A 26,739-nucleotide genomic window follows, 5' to 3' on the forward strand; every position below is an offset into this window, starting at 1 on the left:
TGACAACTACTCTGCAGCTGTAGCATGGAAGTGGCCATAGACAATATGTAAAAAAATGTGCATGACTGTGCTCCAATAAAACTTTATTTATTGACCCTGAAATTTGAATTTCATTCCATTTTTATGTGTCCCAGAATAGTCTTTTTTTTTGCTTTTTTTCACCTATTTAAAAATGTGAAAAATGTAAAACCCTTCTTAGATTGCAGGCTGCACAAAAACAGATGGTGGGCCAGAATTGGCTCGCAGACCATAGTTTGCCCACCCCTGCTCTAGATAATTGCCATAGTACTGCCCTCCGCAATACATCCTCCATCCTACAGCCAGAAGGATCTTTCTGAGAACAAATCCAACCATGTCATACATCTTTATAAAACTTCTCAATGGCTTCTCTTTACCCTCAGGATAAAATCCAAATATCTTGATTATTGTTTACAAAGTTTTTCACAATCCCCTGTGAACTACTGTCATTTCCTCCAACAAACCATGAACTTCATGTTCATTGCTCCCATCCTATATTGCCTGGATAATTCTTACTCATTCTTCTACCCTTTATGTCCTCCAGGAGCCTTTCCTAAACTCTTTTCCCAAGTCTGGGTTAGGTATCTGTTTTAGTTTGCTAAAGCTGATGAAATGCAATATACCAGAAATGGGTTGGCTTTTACGATGGGGACTTTTTTTTTTTTCTGATTCAACTTTTGTATTTCAGATGTCCATGCAGGTACTGATGGAAATACTGCATTAAAGTATCATGTTTCTTCCAGTTTTGCACAGCTCATTCAACTATACATTGCTAATGAGGGACAATACGTTGAACTTATCATGAAATATCATTGAACATATGTACTGTAATGTCATATCTATGCATCATTTCTTATGTGTATTGTCTGTTTTTTATTGTGAAATATAACATATACACACAAAAATCAATAAATTTCAAAGTTTTAACCAGTAGTTATAGAACAGATTTCAAAGTACAGTAGGGGTTACAGTTCCACAATTTTAGGTTTTTCCTTCTAGCTGCTCCAAGACACTAAAGACTAAAAGAAACATCAATATAATGATTCAGTAGTCATGCTCATTTATTAAATCCTATCTTTTCTGTTATAGCTCCTCTTTCTCCTTTGATCCTTCTCCTAAACTTTAGGGCTATTTGGGCTATTCCCATGTTAACTTTTCATGTTGAAAAGGGGTATAGACAGTTTGGGACAGGGAGATGGAACTGGTATATTCTTGGAGACACTGGCACCTCTCGCTTTCAGGACTTGTCTAGCCTAGGAATCATCAAAAGGTTTTAGGTTTTTGAAAAGAAAACATAGGGCGTGCAACTTTTACATACAATGGGGATTTTTTAACTTATAAGTTTACAATTCTGAAGCCATGAATATTTCTAAATCAAGGCATAAACAGGATGATACCTGGACTCTGAAGACAGGCTGCCAGCATCCTTAGCTCCTCTACCACATGGGAAGGCACTGGTGCCCCTGCTGGTCTCTCCTTTCTCTCCTGGGTTTTTTTTTTTTTTTTTTTTTTTTTTTTTTTGCTTGCAGCTTCTGCCTTCAGTGGCTTCCTCTTTGAGCTTCTGCATGTTTTTCTCTTTTAGCTTGTCTCTCTTAGTTTCTGTGTATCCTTCTCTCTAAGCTTCTCTGAATTTCATCTCTTATAAAAGGATGCCAGTAAGGGAATTAAGACCCACCTGGAGCATGCTTCAACTGAAACAACCTAATCAAACACCCACAGTAGGTCTACATCCACAGGAATGGATTAGCTTTAAGAGCATGATCTTTTCAGGGGCACACGACAGTTTCAAACCATCATATAGAAGTCCTTCTGCAGTCTTTTTACAGTACCTTGTGTGGCTCCATCTTACAGTGCTTATTACATAGTATTATAATTCTCTGTTTACTAGCCTATACCTTCATGATGGCAGGCTTAAGTCTGTGTCCTAAATTGGAGCCTGGCACAGTTAGATATTCAACAAACATTTAATGGATAAATGAATAAAACTGGAGGAGGTATCACCTGAGGAGGCTGCACAGAGGAGATGTTCCCCCAACTCAGTGTGAAAAGATGAGGAATAGTTTAACAGATTAACAGGAGACTAGTAACATTTTCAGGCATCATACCTGACAGCATATGCCTGTCATAGAAGTGGGGCAGAGAATGCTGCATTTGAGAAATTCCAGGTAGTTTGGTATGGGTGGAGTGCATGTTGCTGGTTAGAAAATGATGTGAAATGAAGCTAGAGAGATAAACTGAAACTTTACAGGCTAAGGAATTTGGTCTTAATTCTGCAGGGATTAGGGAATCTCAGAAAGATGAAGTTTATTGGATTTGCAGTTTGCATTTTGGAAAATTTGATCTCATTCATCAGGTAAATAGTCAGACCCATTTAAAGTGTCTGAGATAGAGGAGACAGGATCATTTTGACAGTAGGGTTGATTGGAATTTGATAGCAACTTTAGATCAGGAGAAAAACTTGCAGTTTGCTGCAGAGTTCAGCTAAGAAATAAGGACCACATGAGTTAAGAAAATGTTAGTAGAAGCATGTATTTTAAACTCAGGAAAAATGACTGGCTTGGGTATATAGAAAAAGTCGTAGTCCATAGATATATGCTGTCCAATACAATAGCACTAACTCACATATAGCTATGTAGTTAACATTAAATGGAATTTAAAAATTCAGTTTATTGGTCACATTCCATGCACTCATTCATCGCATATGTCTGGTGGCTACCATATTGGACAGCACAGAATTATAGAACATTTCCATCACTATAGAAAATTCTGTTGGACAATGCTACATAGACTATGGTTGAAATTGTAGGTAAGGCCAAGATGGTCCAGGGAGAATGTATAGAACAGGGAGAGAATAGGCTGAGAGAGATTTTTTTAAGAGTAAAGAAGAAAAGGAGGCCATGAAGGAGATCCAGAAGGTCCGAGTGGTAGACTTGGAAATGAATGAGAATGCTGTCAAGGAAACCAACGTGGAAAAAAAGAAAAGTAATTTTCTACCCACAGGCCCACTGAAGATATGTTGCCAACAATGTTCCCTATTTAAAACCCACAAGAAGAAGGTAAAAATCAGACAACCATATATGAAAAGGTAGCGTGTGCTTCCTGCTTATTCCAGTTCCAACTCTTGTTCTTATCATTGCCTAAGTGAATTGACTACCTGAACTCCAGTTTTCATCTTCAACTTACTTTTCTCTTCCTCTCCGAGAATCTGGAAAGAAAACGCTTTCCTTTTCCTTTTATGCTTGCCAAAATGTCTGCTCTCATGATATCATTTCAATGACAATCCCAATATATTGGGTTCAAAATAAATGTTGAAAAGGCAGGGAAAGGTAAATCAGAGGATAGCAATGAGCCAGCATATTTCTTCAATCTCTCCTTATCCCTACATGAAAACAGAAGGACATCTAGGTAGCAAAACCCATAGGCAATATTTACAACAAAACTAGATGACAATATTGCGTGAATCCCAAAATATGAGTGGGGGCAAACTACTGACTGCCATAAAAGCTGCATGGTATCAGCATCTGCACATGAGGAATGAGGAATGGGGGTAGTGCCTGTTGGACCTGACTGCAGGAGAATCCCAAACAGCTGGTATATCTTCACTGGGGTGGGGAGAATGTCAGCTGAAACTGGGAGCAGCTTTTCCCCACCAGTAGCAGGTAAGGAGGAAGGTCTCTGAAGTTTCTGAAGTCATCTAACTTCACTCACTCTGAAAACTGACACCAGGGCTCCCTTTTAAGACAGGGTCCCACACTGAGGAGAAATTGCTGGGAGTGGAATCAGAGTTGATGGGGACAAGGATAAGGAACACCAGGGAAGGTCTATATTAGAACAAAGTGGACAGTTTAGGGAGGCTCAGTCAGGAAATCTCAGAAAGTAACTCTCCATATTCATGAAATCCCCATATTCAAGAGAAGAGATTGCTCTGGAAGTCAGAAGTTTTTGCATACCCATCTCCTTCTGAAAGCTTGAGAAAACTAATTTCAAGTAAAAATGAGCAAGAGAAAAGTATTGAGGACAAAATTATTATGTAAAACTAATATAGGAAAAAAAAAAAAGAACATCAGTGACTGCTGAGATCACAGACGAAGGGACACCAGATGTTATGTGTCTTCTAATAGTCTTATCAGAGGAGCCAAACCTGAGGCCAACCCAGACTGGGGATCCAGCTGCCAATTTGCAGGGAAATGTAGGCGAGAGGAACATCGTGAATGGCACATGAGTGTGCAATCTGCAAATCCGGACTGAGAAGTTAAATGGCCCAAGTTCTTTGTAGTAGCTTCCTAGGGCTGCCATAACAAATTGCTGCAAACTGGGTGGCTGAAAGCAACAGAAATTCATTCTCCCACAGATCTGGAGGCAGGAAGTCCAAAGTCCAGGTGTCATCAGAGTTGGTTCCTTCTGGAAGCTCTGAGGGAGAATTGGCTCCATACATTTTTCCTGGCTTCTGGTAACTGCCAGCAATCCTTGGTGTTCCTTGACTTGTAGACACATCACTTCCATCTTTGTCTATATCTTCACATGCCCTTCTTCTCTGTGTTTCTCCACTTTAAAAAAAAATTTATTTATTAATTAAAAAATTAAGAAACCAAATAAAACATCAACATATATAATCAGTAATTCACAATATCATCACTTAGTTGCATATTCATCATTTCTTAGAACATTTGCATTAATTCAGAAAAAGAAATAAAACGAACACAGGAAAGAAAAAAAAAAGATTATACCTACCATACCCCTTACCCCTCGCTTTCATTGATCACTAGCATTTCAAACAATTTCTTTTAGAATTTGTTCCCCCTATTATTTATTTTTATTCCATATGTTCTACTCCTTTGTTGACAAGGTAGATAAGAGGAGCATCAGACACAAGGTTTTCACAATCACACAGTAACATTGTGACAGCTATATCATTATTCAATCATCCTCAAGAAACATGGCTACTGGAAGACAGCTCTGCATTTTCAGGCAGTTCCCTCCAGCCTCTCCATTACATCTTGAATAACAAGATGATAACTACTTGATGCATAAGAATAACTTCCAGGATAACCTCTCGACTCTGTTTGGAATCTCTCAGCCATTGACACTTTGTCTTATTTCACTCTTCCCCCTTTTGGTAGAGAAATTTTTCTCAATCCCTTGATGCTAAGTCTCAGCTCATTCTAGGGTTTTCCTCAATCCCTTGATGCTGAGTCTCACTCAGCTCATTCTAGGATCTCTGTCCCACATTGCCAGGAAGGTCTACACCCCTGGGAGTCATGTCCCACATAGAGAGGGGGAGGGTGGTGAGACTTCTTGTCGTGTTGGCTGGAGAGAGAGGCCACATCCAAGCAACAAAAGAGGCTCTCTTGGGGGTGACCCTTAGGCCTAAATTTTAAGTAGACTTGACCTATCCTTTGTGGGGTTAAGTTTCATATGAACAAATCCCAAGACTGGGGGGCTCAGCCCATAGCTTTGGTTGTCCACACTGCTTGTGAGAATATCAAGAATTCAACTTGGGGAAGTTGAATTTCTCCCCATTCTCACCATTCCCCCAAGGGGGCTTGCAAATACTTTTCCACTCACTGATCGAATCACTCTGGGATTCATCAGGGCATCACTCTGGGCAAACCAACAAAATCTCATGTCCTACCTGAGATTCCAAGTACTTATGGTGTTCAATCAAACTATCTACATAAGTTATATTAGGAAATGCACTAGTCAAAATATAAATTTTGTAACAAATAAACATTTTTTGCTTTAGTGAGAGGCCACATTTGAGCAACAAAAGAGGTTCTCTGGGGGGAGGAAGAGAATAATATTTTCAAGCTACTGTGAATAATAGTCAACCTAAAATTCTATTTCTAGTTAGCTATTACTTGAGAGTGAGGGTGAAATAAAAAATTTTTTCCAGGCAAACAAAGATGGTGAGAATTTATGAATTCCAGAGCCCTATAGAGAAAGCTATTACTAAGGGATATCCTTCAGGCTAAAGGAAAATAATCACAGAAAGATTCAGGATGCAAGAAAGAATGGTGATCACAGACATTGATAAACAAGTAGGTAAGTCTAAACAAGCATGAATTTTTAAAAACAACAAGAAGAATAACTAATTTGAGAAAACAAAACAATGTGGAAGTATAATCCTGGAACACAGCAACATATGAGATAGGAGAGAATAATCATGTTTAAAAGATTCCAGTCACACTCAAGAGGATAGTAGAGATATGAATTACTCTTTGACTTTATTAAATAAAGCCTGTAGGTTGAAATTTTAACTATACCCACTAAATTAAAGAAATAGAATGTATGCTTCAAAACAGTAGAGAAAAGGAGATAATGTAAATTCAATAAATTAAAAGTAAAACATAAAATAGACATCTATTATATTAAAAATGAAGAGTAAAAAGTGTTGACAAGGATTTGGAGAAATTGAAACCCTTGTGTATTGCTGGTAAGAATGTAAAATGGTACAACCACTGTGGAAAACATTTTGATGGTTCTTTAAAAAGTTAAACACAGAATTATCACATGACCCAGCAATTTCAATCCTAGGTATATACCCCAAAGAATTGAAAGCAGGGATACTTATATACCAATGTTCATAGCAGCATTATTCGCAATAGGCAAAAGGTGGAAACAAACTAAATGTTCATCAGCAGATGAATGGACAAACAAAATGTGGTATATACGTACAATGGAATATTATTCAGCCATAAAAAGCAATGAGGTTCTGGTACATGCTACAAAATGACATTATGTTTATTGAAATAAACCAGGCACAAAAGGATATATATTGTATGATTCCACTTATATGAGATATCTAGGATAGGTAAATTCATAGAGACAGAAAGTAGAATAGAGGTAATCATGGGCTGGGGGCAGAGAGGGATGGTGAGTTATCCCAGTTTTGTTTGGGATGATGAAAAAGTCCTGGAAATAGTGATGATGGTCTCACAACATTGTGAATGTGCTTAATGACATTTAACGGTTAAAACAGTAGATTTTACCACAACAAAAATGTTTACAAAAAGCCAAAAACATAAAAGTATTGAAAAAAGCAAGGAAAAAGCAGAGCAAATAGGAAGCACAAAATAAGATGGTAGAAATATATCTTACTATAAATGTAAATGGAATAAATGCCTAGTTAAATGACAGATTGAGGCGGTGCGATGGTGGCTCAGTGACAGAATTCTCACCCGCCATGCCAGAGACCCAGGTTTGATTCTGGGTGCCTGCCCATGCGAAAAAAAAAAAAAGTCAAGACTAAATGACATAGATTGTCAGATGGGATTTAAAACTTCCAGCTAGGTATTGATTATAATCAATAAGGGGACATGGACACGTATACTACTAACTTCACTTGATGTAGCTGGTACTGTTTATTAAAGTACTGTTTATTGTCCACTCTTTTCTTATATCGATATTTGTCAGTGGATTAAGGTCCATCCCAGCCCAGGCTGATCTTGTCTCACGATCCTTACCTGAATTAAATGGCAAAGAAACTTTTTCCAAGTAAGGTCACATTCACAGCTTCCTGGTTATTGGGTATTGACTTATTTCCCCCCCAAAAGGGCATGATCAGGGCCCAACCTCTGCTCAGGTGAGTTTGGACCCATTTATAAATAGAACCTTTTGAAGAGTTCATTTCGTTTAAGGTGTGGCACAGCTGAGTCAGTATGAGTCTTGAGCCTGTCACTCTAGAGAGCAGCCAGAAGCTGGAAGTCAATGGACTCCAGAAGAGAAAGGAGAAAGTGCCACCATGTGCATTGCTCTATGACAGAGAAACAAAGGACCAAGGATCACCAGCAACTAGTGCTAGAATGCGCATGGTCTTTTGGAACAAAGCATCATTTTGTGGACATCTTAATTTTGGACTTGTCCTACCCTCAGAACTGTGAGCCAATAAATAGCCTTTCTTTAAGCCCACCCATGGTATGGTATTAGTATGTATCATACCATCGTATGATATGATATCCCATCTTTAGTTTTCTAAGATATTGATGGACATATCTTTTGAGGGACCAACATTCAACCCAGTACATTCTTCAAGATAAATTATAAGGTAAATGTAAGTGATAGATGAGGAACCATAGATTCAAAGAAACTTAAAAGACATATCAAGTTTTTAGAAATGGGCAAGACTAAACTTTCATATCTAGAGATGTCTATTTGTGTGATGAAACTTTAAAGAACCACAAGGAAATGATGACTAAAAAAGTTAGGCTAACAGTGATTTATGGTGGGTGGTAGGGGGGAGTTGAGATCAGGATGGGGCCAATGAAAGGAACTTCAGGGATGGGGGGCAAAATTCTGTTTTTGACCTGAGTAGTGATTACAAGGGTGTTTGCCTTTTAATAATTCATTAGGCTATACATCTGTTTGATTTACTTTTCTATATTTGTATTTTATGTTACAATAAAAACACATTTTAGGGTGGGCCATGGTGGCTCAGCAGGCAGAGTTCTCACCTGCCGTGCCAGAGACCTGGGTTCGATTCCTGGTGCCTGCCCATGCAAAAAGAAAAAAACATATTTTAAAAAGGAAAAAATAAAAGAAAGGTAAAGAGACACAAACCTTTGAGATGATGCCTTTCTTTTCCATTCAGTATGTTTTGCCTAAATCACATTACTTGTTAACTGAGCAGGAAGAGCTTTAGTAAAAGAAGCAATTTGCAGTCACACTACAGTGTAAATAAATACTTATGCTAACAATGGTCACATGAGTTGCTTAGTAGATACTACATACAAGAGAGTTTTGTATGCCTTGGTTGCCCTAGAAGCCAATTTATAGGGCAGAGATTGCATGGTCATAAGTTGGAAAGTAGTATCACTGAGTGTGCAGCAAGGGGTGGCATCTTGGCAGGAAAGGAGAACAAGATGAGTAGGAGTTGAGAGGTTTGAAGATTCAGTTAGCAGGCTAATAGGCTGTATTAGTTTGCTAGGGCTGCTATAACAAATTACCACAAACTGGGTGGCTTAAAAAAACCAGAAATTTATTGTCTCAGTTCTGGAGGACAGAAAACTTCAATCAAGGTGTCAGGAAGGCTGTACTCTTTCTAGAGGCTCTAGGAGAGACTTTTTTCCTTGTCTCTTCCAGCTTCTGGAAATTGGCATTCCTTGGCTTGTGGCTACTTATTCCCATCTCTGCCTCCATCTCCACGTGGACTTCTCCTGTCTGTCCCTCCTCTTTGTGTCTGTTATAAGGACCCTAGTCTTTGGATTTAGGGCCCAGCTAGATAATCCAAGATAAGCTCATCTTAATATTCTTAATTATATCTGCAAAGACCCTTTTTCCAAATAAGGTCCCATTCACAGGTTCTGGAGATTAGGATTTGGACATCTTTTTTGGAGCCACTATGCAACCAATCTGGGACAACTGTCAGAGCAAGGGACAGCAGGATGTTGATCGGCAAGAGTAGTCTAGTTCTAGAACTACAGTAACTCAACTTCAAGGCAGAGTGAGGAAGTAACACTAACAGTTGAGCAGGTCAGAGTGGATGAGCAGCAGAGATGACTTTAGGTTATTGCCTTTAACCTCTGAATCAGGATTCCATAATCCCTACTAACCAAGATAAAATTGTGCTCCTAGTCTGTGACAGTGCTAAAGTGCCCCAAGTAGATCAGGGAGACCCAGGAAGATTAGAGGTGGGAGCCAGATTGAACTACAAAGAACTGCAAAGCACTATCTCAAAAATAAGTAGATTCCTAATAGCTACCACTTATTGAGAACCTGCTGTATGCCAAGCACCTTATATTTATTACTGCATCTTTTCACCATACCCTCACCAAGACAGGAAATATTGTTCCCACTTAACATATGAGAAAACCGAGGCTCTTAAAGATTAAATACTTTTTCTGAAGCCTTATAGCTAGCAAGTGGCAGAGTCAGAACTCAAACCTAGATCAGTCTGACTCCATAGCCATTGTCTTTTTACTTAAACATGCTGCCTCTCCACAAATTAGTAGCCTCATTGAATTGTAGCATCTTACCTTCCAACACCTTCTTCTTTCAACCCTTCTCTCTGCGTCCTCATCCTGGTTCAGAAGACATGTCAAAACATTATTTTCTCTACCAGTTACCCTCTATTAAAACAGTATAACTTGGCTAAAATGAAAATATAACTTTCCAACCTTTCAAACTAGAAGTACAGATGTGGATCTGGGATACGAACACTTGCTTTCTTGTGGTCGTATCATATTCATCTTACTGTCATCAGGGTGTTTAAGTGGGGATTTTGGGTATGGTTCCAGTCTTGTCTGTATCTTAAGATGTGGGTTTATAATGACGGTGAGTGGCAACCACCCTACTGTCCCCACTACCACCACTAAATTCTGCCAGTGATGTTCTGCAGGTGGTAATATACAAGTACTAGTTTCTTCTATAGTGACCCACAGTGGACAGCAACCTTGATGGAACATGAAAAAGGAAGAAGCTAATATATTTTGCCTCAAGCTCAACCAGGAATTGATACCCTTTAAGTACCACCTAATCTGTCCTAAAGGTAGTGTCAACTCTATCATGGTGTGTCAACAAATGTTTGGGTACTAGGCCATGGATCGTTAACTAGCTTGAATCAAAGTCTGAAGTATTTCTGAGCCTGGTGCAAGGCTTAACAGTACTTTAAGCTCATCCTGTTTCAGTCAAGATAACAGGACTAAAGTATTAAGGAGTCCTAGCCTGAACTGACATATCTTGTAAGGCCTTTCCTAAGAAGCTGAGTAAATGAGTTTTTGGAAATTAATAATAATAATAATAATAAAGTCTTGTGGAAGGATGCCAAGTATTTCAACCCTCATCACCTGGTGAGCACTCCACTGCTACCTGATTTGCACAATTCTCTGTGATTGGAACTGTAAATGATGACCTACAAATACATCTTTCCTCATATTCCTGCAGGGGTCCCTTGTCCTCTGTCTCACAGGAGCAATCTTCAATTAAAAAATCGACGATTAGTGAAAAAAAACTTCACGATTAATTGCATCAATGCCCAAGTCGGTTTGACAATAATTTAATAATATTTTTTTCTGATGACAATTTCTAATTTAATCTTTTAAAAAAAGTTTTCAAGATTCTTTGGAATAAGTGGTCGCTTTGAGACCGAATTTCTTAGGACACCAAGGACGTAAACACTGCAAAGTGCCGGCGCCCAGCGTTGGGGAGCACGAGGTTACCGTGGGAAGTGTGATTATTCTTGGGATTATTGCTTGGCGGATTAAAAGTTCGCAGGTCAATTTTACCTTACCCTGATTAGCTGCCCTAGGTGCTTTGGGACCGGGGCCGGGCAGCGGGGGTGGGGTGGGGAACCAGTGCTCGTGGTAAGATTTCAGTGATAAAACATTCGGAGTTAATTTTTAATTAAACCCAATCCAGGCTAATAATGAAGCTACTAGGAATGATCTGGAATCTTAACTACAGGGTAAAAGCAATCACGTCAGCCGAACCTTCTCTGCCCCCACGGTTCTGTCTGCCCACATGCTTCTGTCTGTCAGCCTGGGCCTCGGGATCAGCTCTCGCCACCGCATTGGTTGGTTTTCAGGAAGGAGAAGCCCACGATTTAAAGGGCTGTTTCCACCTGCCAGGCATCGTCCGCGTGGTCCAACTTGCCTTTGGCACGTATTTGGGAGAATCTCCCGCGTCGCTCATCTGTTACACTGACTGGCTAAAGGAAGGAGAGTTCCCGAAAGTGTCCCCTTGATTGCTGTAACAATTTCCAAAAACGAAACTTGTGCTTAGACTGGATCGACACTAGTCTGCGGGGCCGCGGAGTTCCTGTCCAGGTCAGCAGCGCCAGCCCCGCCGATGGGCGGGGCGGGGGCAGAGCCTGAACCAGGCGTGGCCTTCCGTGGGAGAGAAGGAATGGTTTTGCCCCACCCATTAAATAAAAACGCACCCTGCTTTACTCTCAGCCAATCAGGGAGGCTTATGCAAATAGAGCCCCTGTCGCCTCGGCAACCATGATGCATGGCAACCAATAGAAACCAGCACGTCGCGGCCCTGCTCCACGATTGGGACTGAAGTAAAGAGATAGTGGCCCAATGGGCTGTGGGAACCGTCCGCGGCGGGTTGAGAGGCGGGGACATGCAAATATGGTTTGAAAAGCCGGCGGGAAATCCGAGTTTCGCGGGAGGACCTTGGCGCGTAAACCGTATCCCTTCATTCATTGTCAGCAGCAGCTTCCTGGAGCCATTTTTCAGCTGCCGGCCGCAGCACCCGGGCTGCCGCCGCCGCCTCGCAATCCGTTGCATCGGCCGCCCCCGACGCCTTCATCCTCTCTCGGGGCCCGATATCCGTGCGGCCCGGACCCTTCTCTCTCCAGAGCCCCGATTATTTTTGGCCCCCGGGGCTCGTGCGTGGCGGAAAAATAAGTAGAAAAGAGAGAGAGGGGGCTCGGAAGCGCCCGGGCGGGGAGGAGAGAAGGAGGAGAGACTTGGAAACTCCGGCTGCAAATAATAAAGAAATTGAAAATCATACATTAATATACCGTAGCAATAAAAAGAGCAGGAGCGAGAGATGAGAAAGGGGATCCAGCCCGCCCTGGAGCAGTACCTGGTGACCGCCGGGGGTGGGGAGGGGGCGGCTGTCGTCGCCGCCGCCGCCGCTGCAGCTTCCATGGACAAAAGGGCACTGCTGGCCAGCCCGGGCTTCCCCACCGCCGCCGCCGCCGCCCCGGGCACCTATCTCCAGATCCTCACCACGAACACGTCCACCACCTCCTGTTCCTCCTCCCTCCAGAGCGGCACCGCCGCCGGCCCCCTCCTCCCCAGTGCCCCCGGCGTGGAGCAGACTGCGGGCAGCCTCCTCTACACCACACCGCACGGACCCTCCAGCAGAGCCGGGCTGGTGCAGCAGCCACCAGCGCTGGGACGCGGCGGCAGCGGCGGCGGCAGCGGCCCTCCGGTAATACCCTCCTGACCCCACCGGCCCCGGCCCAGGCGGGAGGTGGGCTTGCACCGTGCGGGGTGGGGGCGCGCTGCAAGCCCTCCCGGGGTGAGCGCATCGCGGAGCGGCGTGGGCCTTGGCGGCGGCTACTCTAAGTGCATTGTTAGGCTTGTGTGAGTCCCCCCAAAACCCGGATGGTTGGGGGGCTCCGGAAGGCAGCGGGGATTGCCCGGGCTCCAAGCACCTCAGACACTCCCAAAACTTTTCGCGCCCCCCCTCCTTCTTTTTCTGCACTTTTCCCTACCCCCACTCTTCCCTCCCCTCCAAAGCGAAGCTTCCTCTTCTCGGAGCGTAGGAAGGGGTCACGCCCCGGATGGAGAAGGGGGTGGGGGAGGGAGTAGGGAACTGGGGAGTGGGGACTCCGGGGGTGTGGGAGCCAGGGCCCTATTGGGGAGATCACCCCCTGCAGGCCTCCGAGGCCCGTGGGCGGCCTGGGGTCTCTAAAGCTTGTTAGGAGCGCAGGGGTTCTGCCGGACTGCGCTAGACATTTTGGGGACTGAAACTCCGGGCAACAAAGGGGCCCGAGGAGACGGAGGGGACTGAGGGTATGGGAGCTGGAGTGGAGGCCGGGGGCTGACTGGGCTGCGGGCTGTCTGAGGTGAGGGGCCGGCAGGCTGGCGTCCCGGCCTGGGCACATCCTGGCGGTGGCGGCGCCCGCTTGGCCGGAGGGACCGGGCCTTCTCCGCCGGCCCCAGGCCTGCCCTTGACCCGCCTCTCCCCTTGCCCCTTCCTTCCCCGCCCTGTCCCCCTCCCCGCCCCCCGGCGACGGAGGGCGGGGGCAGCCGGGTTCCCGTCCCGCCGCCCGGGTCTGTCCCTCTCCCCGGGACCCGCCGGTGACGTTTCGCACACGTGCGCGGAGGACGCGCCTGTGACTGGGGAGGAGGCGGCGGCGGGAGGGGGCGCTGGAGGGGGAGAGGGGGGCACCCACTTCCTCCTGCTCGCCGGCTCCCTGGCCTGGGACGGTCCCGGCGCCCGCGCACCGGCCCCCCGCACCGCCACCCTCCCCGGCCGCTCCCCCCCCCCCCACTCGCGCCCCCGGCGCCCGCCCTCGCCCGGCGCCGCCGGTCTGCTCGGCCCTCTGGGCACCCTCTCCAGCCGGCCCCCCCCACCTCTGCCCGGAGCCAGGCTGGTTTCGGAAATGCCCTTACAGCAGCAGGTTAGTGACCGGGACGGCTTGGGGGCCACCGCCGCCGCGGGGACACCGGGTTCTGCTGGGGAGCTCAACCGTGCGGGTAGGCGGTTGAGCGGGGTTTTGGAGTGGGAACGGGGGGTTGGGTGCTTGAGGGAAATGAGTAAGCAAGAAAAATCTAACTAAGTAAATGCCCCGGCCTCCGGGTCTAGGAACCTCGGGGCGGGAGTGTCTGCCCCAGGGGGTGGGTTTGGTGTTGACGGGTATTTTTTCCTAGGGGGCGGATGGATGGGCGATTGAAAACCGGAGGGGGCTCCTCGCCAATGGCCGAGTTGGGCTCTGTTTTCTGTCTTCCTTCCCTTGTGCTGGAGGGGGAGGGGGGCGGGTCAGAGGGTAGGGTGTCTGTAGGATTCCCAGGCCACCCGCCTCCCCCTCCCTTTGTCCCTGTAATTTATAAAGCGCCTTTGAGAGATGATTTAGGTCACTATGCGGCTTCTCTTTTTGTTGATCCTAGAAGGAAGTGTGGTCCGGAGGTCTCCCCCTTTCTCCTTTTCTCTCCTTCATTCCCCTCCTCCATTGCCTCCTGTCTTCACCTCGTGGGGAGGCCCCGACACTGTTAGGTATCTGGTTGGTGGATGATATCAGTTGTTCACCTTACCTTGTCTCAGCTCCGAATGGGTTTATTTTGGGGGGAATCAGGATTTTACAGGGGTCTTTAAGAAGTCTGCACACAGGCAGCCCTTTAGGAAATAAAGGATGGTTTTCGGAATAATTGAAATTATATCCTTACTGTTCCCATTTTCTTCCCGAGGTAGGATCTTAACTGCTTTCCAGCCCCAGAGGTACTCGCAGGGGATGCGTGATGTAGTCTGAGCCAAAGAAGCTCATCGTTTAGTGGCTCGGGTCTGCCAGCAGGGGGGAAACGAGTCCAGTACCTGCTCGCACACAGTCCCCAGCGTGTTTAGTAGCAATCGCAAGAATATTCCATGCTTTCATTAGCATTAAATATTATTACTGGCTTGACCAAACAGGCTTGGACATGTTTTCAGCCTATTTGCCCCCTATTCAGTTCTGCTACTATATCATAAAACTAGTCTGAAACAACCAGCTATTGACATATTTCTCGGATTGGGTTCTGATTTATGACAAGGGGAGGTAGTTTTGATAACTGCTTATTTTTTCTTGGAATCTCAGAGAGTTTGTTGGGCCAGGTCTCCAAGACCATCTAGCCAAATTTATTTGTAGTAGTTCACAGTATTTAGGTATTTAAAGTATTAAAAAAAAAGTAAATCTTTTAAAGTATACCCTCACCGCCTTCCAAGTTATTTCAAAACTTTATCCTCCTTGCCATGAGATTATTATTCCAGGAATATAAATGTTTGTATAACTATTCAGAAGCATTTTTACTTAAGAGTCTAGTGTATGCTAACTCGTGGATTAATCTGTACTTAAAAGAGCTAGTATTCTGGGGAAGTGAATGTCAGAAATTTATCTAGGTAATACATAGTCTTGAACATTGAATATAAAGTTTAGTTTAGTGTTTCATCAAAATTATGTTTGACTCCTATTCAAGTTTCTTGGAGTTTTGTTGGTGTTCTTTCCCTAAGCAGGAAGGACAGGATGGGAATCTTTAAATGATTGATTGAACAAAGATAAGACCCTTTAAGTACTTTGTGTCCAAGAAGAGGTTGAAAACTCTCTGCTTGTTGAGGTAATTAGAGCAGCAGACCCAACTGGTTCCAGCTCCAAGTTTTGTCGTAACAACATCTTGCAACTTAACCAGGAGCAAGTACCTCACTTTTTATTAATGGGAGAAAAATAGATGACTACTGTATTACTAGCTGACTGGATAGCCCCTATTACAAGTTGTATAGTCTTCAGCAAATATAACTTAATTTCTCAACTAGGTTTCCTCCTGTAAAATAGGAACAGCAACAATATTAACCTTAGAAGGTTCTTGGTGATTATTAAATCTGATACCACGCATTGCGTAGTACCTGGAGGATAGTAGGTGCCTGGTAAAATTAGTATTAAGGAATTTCTTTTATTGGAGAAGTAGTGTAATATCTAGGGTGCACTGTCCCTTTGTTTACAAATACGAACAAAATGATTGGAAGTTGTCTAAGGTGAATTATGATTAATTATTTATCCCTAAAGTAATTTGGGTTTTTAAATATACAAAACATTGGCATCCTAGCAGTGGGGTGGACATTTCTTTAGAGATGGGGTGTTGAACTGCCTGAGCATTGGCTTGGGAGGTGACAAATTTAGGTCAATTCATCATCACTTCTTTGCCTGAGTTCCACTCCCTCGCTTACTCCATGAATCTGCCACTTTTGGGGTACTGTCAAAATGCTCAGTGGCTTTTGTCAGAATAGCTCCCAATGTCAGCGAGGTAAATTCCATTTTAGTCTGTGACCTGGGGGAAATGGAAGAATTCTAGAGAAACCATAGTTGGAAGTGCCATTCAGTGGAGCAGAAGGGGTTCCATCATTTTCTGCCTCTCCATTCTTCTAAAAAGAAGCAGAAATTGTTTCGTTCTGTTTCTAGAAAATTTGGGATCTACTAATGCAAGAGACAATGGCCTATCACATCTGATTTAATTTAATCCAGGCACAGCAACCCACTGATTATACTTTGGGAAAGAACCCTCAATGCTTGAAATTCTAGTGTAGGAATGGAAGAACCATAGGTAACATTTCAGCAGGGTCACTTTTTTTCTGTAGTATAAAAGAAGAAAAATGCCAGGTTCCTGTGGTTCTGAACTCAATAATCTTGCTTCTGCTGAGATGCATAGTTGATGCCAAATTTAAGCTGGGAGAGAATTTTTAGTCACTGCATACCCCAAAATGGAAGTTTTAATATGAAAGCAGTGCCCAGACCAGGCCATACAAATAGCACCACTATAATCAGTACAAGGGGACCGCGCTAATCATCCCTTGAAACACAAAGCATCCTTAAATGTGGCACTGTGAGCTAAAGAACCCAAGCTTGCAAACAGGAAAAGATTTTTGTTTTCCTATAAATCGTCACCTCGTGTAATACTTGGAAAAGTAGATTCTGAGATTAATGCTATGCTGTGTAACGCTAACTTGAAAACAGAAAATAATACTTTTAAGCTTAGACATGAATAAATAACAGCACCTAGAGATTGAAATGCTGGGGAGAATGTTTCATTTATTCTCATTTCTCAGAGGTATACAGCAATAGTTTGCTTTTAGCTCTTCTGTCTTTATTGCCCGGCCGAAAGATATACTGTCCACACCTTTACCCCTTTCTAAGAGACTTGGACCTACTTGGCAAATAGCATCAAATATTAGTAGTTTACTTTCTGGCTGGTTTTCTCACTTAACCTGATTTACAAATACTCCATTTGAATGTCCCGTTTATACCCACTTTCCCAAGCTAACCAACTCCCATTCCTTTTTAGCAACCTACTTCTGACTTTCCAAACTAGGATGAGTACAAATCTGCCATTGCCTAGGCTCATAAAATCAAGCCCCACAAAGATTCCCATGAAAACATCCCTAGATATTGCAAGGTAAAAAAGGTAAATTTTAATTCTCCCCAGATTCTCTGTTTGATTTTGTTTTTTTAAATAGAGGAATTTCCCTGAATATTTTTTTAGGGTACTGAACATGTGGTTTAACGCATACTTTCATGCTTGTTAGTTAGCAGCTCAAAAATAGTGTTTGGGGAACTGTATTTCCAATTGCTAAAAAGCATTTTCTACTAATCATTTTCCATGGGACAAAGAAGGGACGATAACTGGAAAGACAGAAAGTGCAGGAAACCACTTACAGTATCTCCTTCCTCCTACTCTGATCCTCTCTGCCTTCAAAGGGTGACTTGGAAATTTTATGTAACACAGAGAAAAGTTAATAAACAGAAGATACAAAAAAAGGAAGAGCTTTTGATGGGGACATAACTTTAGGGGAAGGGGCAACATTAGTATAGATGGCTAACACATAGCTTTTTACTTCAGCAAGAAGGAAAATGGTTTCTTTTCTGTTCTCAGAAGAATGGCTTCACTCTTCTCCAAAAGCAATGTTTTTAGAACTCCAAGAATATATAAGTGCAAGAATGCATTCTCAGTCTCCCTGTAGCCTTTACTGGGGGTCAGTCTTGAGGCCACCTCACTATAACTTTGAAAGACAAGTGATAAAGCCCACTGGTTGCCAAATTTGGTATCAAAGACCAAGTGCTGTGCTTTGCTGAAGGATCTGAGTGACTCCAGCCACTGTTCAGCTCTGTAAACTAAGGCCTGGGGTTATGTCAGCAGGAGGTTGAGAGCAGTGAGAATTGACAGCTGATGGGATAGGGAGGGGATAAAAAGAATAATAGAATCATTGATTTCTTTAGCACAAGTGTCTGGGGCCATTTGTAGTGGGGCAACATTATAACTTGGTTGTCCCAAAGAATAATAGTTTAGCATAGTCAATAATTGATATTTCTGACCATCTTTGAATCTTGCCACCCGAGAGCTGTAAAACACGAATGAGGCATCATCTGACCAATCTCCCTCCCTTTTGCAGGTGAGGAAAGGTCACAAGCTAGCAGGTGACAAAGGCAGAACTGAAACGGGCCTCTCGAATTCTTAGAAGAAACCTCAATTACCGGAAGGCCAATGATGTCTCATAACTACAGAGGAAAGTGGGATGTGTCTAATACATTTTAGAACTCCATCAGGAGTGGCTACTTTTTTTTTAATGTTCACTCGTAGAAGATGTACATAATGTACACGTACTCTGAGCAGTTTGCTTTCTGGTGACAGCAGCTCATTCCCAAAGATAAAAAATGAATGCGGTTACTGTAGAAGCTCGATGAAAGGGCAGGTCTTTAGGGAATAGAAAACTGGAAGGAATGACCAACTGTCATAAAAGCATGATGTCAAGAGTTGTTAAAGCTTTATCTGATGTTTGCCAATTGGGTTGTTTTCTGTCGGTATGACATTTCCGGTGCTCAGGAAGTGAAGAGTAAACTTCTCGTAGAAGAGAATCTAAAAGGATTTTGGAGACTGTCTTTGGAAGAGAGACCGAGTATGGCCCTGGTACTGGAGTTTTGTCCCGGGCCGTCCACATCCCGAGTTACTGTTGTGGTTCTTGAGATCCCGGAGAGGCCCAGAACACTGAACAAGGTGCTCTTCCTGTGTGGTCAGCTCCAGGAAGGTTTCTGGTTTAGCCAAAGTGGTTAATCAGTTTAACTCTTTCAGAGGAGGTCATCATCCCCTAAAAGCTAAAATTAATTTCCTTAAAATGTCTTCTTTTATGGGTGGGGCTCAGAAAGCTTAAAAATAGAATTGCTTCAAGCCCTGAAGCCTAAATGTGAAATGTAATCCAAGGTGGCTGTAATTCATTGACTTGTTAGGGGCAGGCATATATGGTTTATCTGTAATGAACAAAACTAAAAAGGTGCCATGTATAAATTCGCCTCTAGAGCCAGTGAGCATTGAATAGCAATCGATGAGAGTCATTATCAGTGATTTCCTCTGGAAGATTTTTCCTTGAATGCCCTTGGTCCTTCCAGCTCGCCCTTCACTGGCTCTCAGAAGGGCTACTCTGGGCTCTAGTTTTCACGATACTGATATAGGGAGGCTCCGATTTGGAGTCATGGGAAATGAACTGGGGGCCTACAGATTTCCCCATTTCTGATGCTTTGGAGCTCGAGGAATATATCATCAGAGCAGCAGCCTTTAAGGTTCCACCTCACACCCTCTCAACCTTTCTGAGTCTGGAATTGAAGGGGGCTCAAGTGTGCATAACTCACACTCCCCACCTAAGAGGTGAAGTGAGAGACAGCCTCGTGTACTGGTCAAGCGATGGGGTCTGCAGCCACTGTGCTTGGGTTCTGGCTCCATCACGTACAACTGTGTGACTTTGGGCAAATGGCATAACCCCCGGTCTTAATTTCCTATCTTTAAAATGGGGTTAGAAAGATTAAAGAAAGTTAATATTTGTAGAGTGCTCAGAAGATTGCCTGCTGCATAAGAAGGATTAGGATGTATGATGGAATTGCCCTTTCCTTCCATGGTAGTCTCTCAGGCTGTCCTTTCCTGATTGGTTTTCTGAAGTAGCCCTTGGCACGCCTTTAAACCCAGTCGCACCTCTCTAAAAATGTTAACCATGCGGTGGTTTGCATCTAATGTAGTCTTCAGGGTCTTTATATCTCCCTGTAAGCTGTCTATTGGCTTGGGGGAAGGAACAGAAGAATAAACTTCTTAGTTATAATGGGTAGTAATAGTACCATGAATACAATCTTTATTTCTATGATCAAATATGTTAATACAGTTGCACTATTAAGGTAATTTCATGTCTCTACTGTGAACTGTGGCTTAAAACTGAATAGCAGGATCAGGGCCGTGGAGCCTACTGGACTTTGGTGGACTTGGAGGCCCCAGGCAGTATGGGTGGGTGGGTGGGACTCGCCGTCCCAGGCAGCGGGGAATGCCCCCGGACCTCCCTTCCCCTTGCTATCTCCCTCTTACCTCTTTTTTTTAATTTTATGCCTGTTTATCCTCCTCCCTGGCATCTTAGAAGAAGGCTGGAAATTGCGGCTTTCAGTGGCTGCTTCCTTGACTTATCAAATTAATTACAGCCCTTTTCCCTAGCATCTGAGGTATGGTGAAAGCTTGCTTTTCCCGTTTTGCCTGGCACGGCAGAGTTCAGGTGCCTGTGGGTTTTCCTCCAGTGCATTTACGCATGGATTCTTTCTGTTCCCCACTCTCCCTGCTGCCATCCTGCCTCTGGCCAGTCAGGGCCTACATTAGGGGATACCTGCTCAGAGACTTCCCCAGTTCCCCAATGGGTTGCATCCCTCCCTCCTTCCATCAAGTTGCTGGTTTTTCCTCTTGCACATCATATTCTGAGTCCTAATCATTTGTGTCCTGGACCTAATCTTTTTACTAGCCCATAAGCTCTGAGAAATCAGTATGTGGCTTTTTCATCATTGTCTACGTTGTAGACTCTCCAATATTTGAGAAGAGGTGTTTTCACCAGACACCTACAATGTGCCTGGCACCCCAGTTGTCCTCTTGGGGATACTAAAGAAGTTTGACATGTGATCTGCCTATTCTTGAGTTTACAGTCTGTTTGGGGAAGAAAGCTTTAAACGCAAGGTGATGTGCAAGCAAGACAAAATGAGAAAAACAAGGAAGACAAAAGGAGAAAACAAGACTCATCTATCCCTTGGTTCTATGATGTCAAGATGAAGTGCCAGGGAAGCAGGTGGGAGTTACTAGATTCCAGCAAGGCCATGAAGCTGGAGGTGATGGCTCCATGTGGTCCATCTGGGAGCATGTTGGGGTACACGTGTGAATCCTGTGGGAAGCTTTAGGAAAATACTGATCCCTGGGCTGCACCCAGGTGAATTAGAAACTCTGGGGGTTGGATTCAGATAATGTACACACTCAGTTGGAATCACTTGGCTAGGTGGAGAGGGGGGAAGGGGAGGTGGTGCCTGGCTGGGGGAAACATGAGCCCAGGGAAGGAAGTAGAAGGTAGATGGGCAGGAGAGCCAGTTGGACTGGCATTCATATAGGGAAATAATAGGACTTAACGTTGGACATGTAGATAAAATGGGCCTAGAATGGGGGTTGCCTTCTTACAAGGGCTGGGCAGAAACTGAATGGTATGGAGTGGGTCAGGGGTTGGGGGCTGAGGTTGAACCAAGAGATGCCTCATTAAAAGTGGCCATTGGACCCTGCCCAGGTGATGGCTGCCATAGAGGAAGACAGACCCAGGGTGTTGCCAGGTCTTCAACCTTCTCAAAAAAGAAAATCTACCAGTTTTAAAATGTTGGCTCAATTAAAAAGAAAAATGTGCAGGCCAAACAAAATGCATCTCTAGGCCAGATTTGGTTTAAGGGCTGTCACTCAGCGGCCTCTGGTCTATGGGATAATAATAGCTAATGTTTATTGAGTGCCTGCTTGTATTGAGGGCACTGAACTAAATCTAAATGCTTTGCACGCATTAGTACATTCATTCCAGGTAACCTATGAAGTGAGTATTGTCATCCTCATTCTACAGAGGAGGAGACAGACAGGGATGAAGGGACTGGCTTAGGGCCCCACCAATAAGTACGGCAACCAAAATTGAACCCAAAGAGCCTGGTTCCAGAGTATCAACTTATTCCTAGTTTTTATCCCTAATGGTTTCTGGCATTGTATTCATTGTAGAAACCCAAGACACCTATCAAGAAATAATCCAGAATTTTCCACCTTTACCTGATCTGTGGCACTTGTTCCAGATGTAGATTTCCGGGCTTCTCAATTGGAGAATCATCAAGAGATTCTTATTTTCTGGAAAGTTTCAGGAACCCTTCCTTAGGTAGGTGAGCATAGATTGAGGTCATTGAAGCGGAAATGACCAGGTGAAGGTGGAGCCTCTTGCAGGACTGGTGCCCATGGTACCCATTTTAACTCCTTCCTCGGTTGGAGAGAACAACCCTGCAGACCCCGGGAGCCTGGACCTGGTGCCTTGGTACCCCATGCCCACCTTTGTGTTATTGACATCTGCATTCCCATGTCATTTCCAAGGCAAGCAGTTCCAAGTCAAGTTGCCCAAAACCCAAGAAGGGGCGCCCAAGTGGTTGAGGATCTACGCTCAGAAGTTTCAAAGTGTGGACACTTGCCTGTATGCCAGGCACCAACCCCAGCTAGGAGCTGGGGGGAGGCCATGTGCAGGTACCCTGCTTTCAGCAGTTACCCAAAATTGTAGGGGAAGGCTTTTCATTATCAGGTCTGGATTATGCAGTGAACAAAGAGCCAGGAACTCCCCAGAGAAGAGAACCAGCGCAACTTATTTAGAGTATGGGTGCTACAGAGCCCATGAACCTGGAACCAGAACAAAAAAAGACAGGATGGTAGCAAGCGACAGTTTTAGGAAGAAAAGAAATGCAAGACAAAGGTTTTAGTTCCTGGGGCTGGAAGAATAGATGAGGCTGAGTCCTTGTTCTTTGTACTCTGTGGAGGGAATGGTTGGTCTGGTTTGGTACAAGTTGACTGTGAGTGACACAATGGGGCATCCAGCTTCTACCCTGAGACCGAGGACTGGAAATGTGGCGTGGCCATAGAGGTCACAGTGGAAGTCTTAATGGAGAACAGTGGCCAAGAACTGATCTCCCTAGTGAGGGTGGAAAAAAGAAAATAATGTGGCTGCAACAAAAACCTTTCATCATTTTCACTTCTCCATCTGTTATAAGAAAACGAGACAAATTCATCAGGTTGATTTTGGGGATCGATACTGTCGGGGCTCCCAGAGGGCTGCCATCAGATGTTATTTATTGCATGTTTTACCAGGACTGAGCCTGGCTGCCAGCTGCTTTGAGAAAGCCCTCAGTTTGCAGTCTCTCAAAGCAAAGAGGCAGGTAGAGAGCATTGCATAAAGAAAGGTCACATGATTATGTCCTGAACTAAGGAATGGTTCTTTTTGACATCATTCCCCATAAGCTCTAATTTTGTTGATTAAAAAAAAATAATAAAAAGAAACTTATTTCTCTTTGTAAGCTTTAGCATATTAAAGTTTAAGAGTCTTTCAGTACTCTTGAAGGAATGAGCCATGTAAATTCTAAGTTTTAAATATGTAACTTGTATTGAAGCCTATTTGTGGCACTCCTTGAATTATCTGATTGTGTTGCTGTACTGGGTAGCAGAACTTGTGACAATCTCACAAAAGTCGTAAAGTTTTCAACCTTTCATGTTGTTTTCCTTGTTAGCCCTTCAGACCCTCTAATTCTGGGAATATCCCTAGGAAGCAAGGTTTTCTGCCTCGGAGACCCAATTCGCAATGGTGTAGGGTACAAGCCCGGAACTTGGAGATGTGGGTCTGGCAACTTGCTGTGCGTCTTACCAGTTGGTGACCTTTTCCAAATTATATCTGTGAGCTGTAGTTATCTAGTGATGCTGTTTGCTTCAAATAGTTGTAAGGATTTCATGAGATAGCGTCTGTAGGAAATGTACTTTGTGTTCCTTAACCTAGTGTTTCTCACATGGTGGAAACACTTCGGTGTTGGCTGACTCTGAAGTCTCGGTATTTTTACCCCTCTCAGGGTTTCCCTATTTAAACAAACTATCAAACAAACATTTGTCAAACATTCACTTTGTATGAAACGCAGTTCCCGGGACTCTGGGGGTTTCAGAGTTGACCAAGATCTCCTTCTTGCCCTCAAGTGTCCTCAGGAGGCAAGAGAGATAAAGCATGTTCATTGGTACTAGGTGGGACCCCCAGGGATGAGCCTGACCCTGCACCATGGGATCAACAATGCCATCCTGACCAAAAGGGGGAGAAGAAGTGGAACAAACAAGGTATCAGTGGCTGAGAGAGTTCAAATAGAGTTAAGAGGTTACACTGGAGGTCACTCTGATGCAAGTTTCAGTTAGACATTACTACCAAGCATAACTTGCTAGACCCCATCCAAAACCATTCCTGCCAATCCTAAAGAACACCTAGGGCAACATATAAGATTCTACAAAGGCTCCATGCAAATAGGGTAACTCTCCAAAACCTACACCCTCCAGATGGGTCCCTGTACCAGATTAGTCCTGAAATGCAGAGGGCCCAGCCTCTCCAGAACATCAACTAGTTCCGTCCCCCTATCCCATATTATTGACAGCCCCTTCTAACATGAAAAAGTTAGAATGGGCATAGCCCAAATACCACTAAAAAGTAGAACAAAAATCAAAGGTGGGTGGGCCATGGTGACTCAGCAGGCAGAATTCTCGCCTGCTATGTCAGAGACCCAGGTTCGATTCCCATTGCCTGCCCAAGTGAAAAAAAAAAGATCAAAGATGATGGTGGAGTTATACAGAGAAGGTCAAGTTTAACAAGCAAGTATGAGGCTGGATCATACCAATATTTATTTTATCTTCCAGTACCTTAGAGCAGCCAGAAATAAAAACCTAAAATTGTGAAATTGTAACCCATATCAAACTCTGAAATCTGTTCTACAACTAATTGTTGCAATGTGCTTAGATATTTATTGCTTTTACGTACATATGTTATTTAAAGAGAAGGAGGAATATAACGGAGAAGATAGGATTTAACAAATGAGTATGACTGCTGAATCATTATATTGATATTTCTGTTGGTCTCCAGTGTCTTGGAGAAGTTGGAAGAAAAAAACGATAAATCATGAAACTGTAATCCATACCAAACTTTAAAATCAATTTTATAACTACTTGTTAAAATGTACTTGGAAGTTTATTGCTTTTTTGTATCTATGTTTCACAATTAAAAAAAAAAATTTTAAAAAGCGGGTGGGAGGGCCATAAGAAAATATCAATGATGTTTCTTAGATGTCCAAACTTGGAGGAGAGGACTAAGAAGGCTTTCAAAAGTTTTTAAACAGCAAGCTTTGGTACTATTGACATTTTGGGCCAGATAATCCTTTGTTGTGGGGGCCTGTCCTGTGCATTGTAGAATGTTTAGCAGCATCTCTGGCCTCTACCCACTAGATGCCAATAGCACACTTATCCCCTCCCTCTGCCCCACTGAGTGGAACAACCAAAAATATTTCCAGATCATGGTCAGACGTCCACATGGTCAACATCGTCCCTAGTTTAGAACTATTGTACTGAACTAGACCTTGAAGAAAGGACAGAATTAGGGAATCATATATATGCATCTTCTGCACACAATATGCATTTAAGTTTTAAAATACAGTATGCATTTAAATGGCAAATTATTTCTCATGACTGAATTTTAACTTTGGAATGCCTACCTCTTCCATGGAACACCAGAGTTGTGATTCACCGCTCTCTAGGTAGGTGTCGCAGAGAAAATATGCTCCAGGTAGCCAGCCAAAGCCTGTCTGGCTGTGATCAAGCATAATAGGAATTAGCTGCTAGGAAGCCTCTCTGTCACTTGGAGAAGAAAGGATCAAAGTCTGCAATTCAGAGAAAGTCAGGAAAGTTTTTGCATTTATCATTTACTCAACCCAGTTATTGAAAGAACTTCCTGGAATGAGTTCCTCGGCACACTTGTTGATCCAGCTTTACCCCTCTAGATGATTTGGGCACATCACTCCTGCTGTGAGCCCTGTTTCCTCACTTGAATAATGCAGGGACTCATGGTTCCCACCTCGTGGGGTTATTGTGAGAATTAAATGTGATCGAACATGTGAGCGCTGGCTTTAGCGTTAGCCACGTACTAAGTACTCTGCAGTGTTTGTTGCCATCACATTATATGAATAGGTATAAATAACCATCATGTAAATTATAGCCAAAATCATGGAATTGGATTTAACCTCGATCAGTTAAAACTTTTATAAATATGTATATAATTAACCTTTTAAAAATGGATGTTAGGGCAGGCCACGGTGGCTCAGCAGGCAGACTTCTTGCCTGCCATGCCGGAAACCCAGGTTCATTTCCTGGTGCCTGCCCATGCCAAAAAAAAAAAAAAAATAGATGTTAAACCTGATTTTTTTTTTCTTTAAGATAAACGTAAAAAAAAATAATCAACTCAAATTAGACTGGCAAAACTTCAGCACTAGCCCTGAGCCTGGGTCTGCTTATATAAGTGATCTGTCAATTTAACAGGCATCATTTAATTTGCAAACACTAAGTAGCACCATGCTAAAAGGAGTGTTTTGGCTGGACCGATAGTTCCTTTTGAATATGGGCTGTGTCTTGAAAATGCATGTGAAGGGTCATAAGGCTCTATTATAGCACAGGT

The 26,739-nt window shown here is 43.5% G+C and overlaps 1 protein-coding gene across 2 annotated transcripts in view; it reads left to right on the plus strand.

Annotated features, from left to right (window-relative positions):
* Positions 1-11,946: 11,946 nt before the first annotated feature.
* E2F3 (E2F transcription factor 3) overlaps positions 11,947-26,739 on the plus strand; it is a 77,903-nt gene continuing 63,110 nt past the window's right edge. Inside the window, exon 1 of one of the 2 annotated variants that reach the window (XM_077143608.1) lies at positions 11,947-12,897. In XM_077143608.1, the coding sequence (XP_076999723.1) occupies positions 12,511-12,897 (387 nt within the window). In that variant the 5' untranslated portion in view covers positions 11,947-12,510. Of the gene's footprint in view, positions 12,898-13,980; positions 14,096-26,739 lie in introns of those variants that run through there. The other variant, XM_077143606.1, reaches the window with a different exon arrangement.

The sequence above is a fragment of the Tamandua tetradactyla genome, chromosome 25, assembly GCF_023851605.1.
Source record: "Tamandua tetradactyla isolate mTamTet1 chromosome 25, mTamTet1.pri, whole genome shotgun sequence".
NCBI lineage: Eukaryota > Metazoa > Chordata > Mammalia > Pilosa > Myrmecophagidae > Tamandua > Tamandua tetradactyla.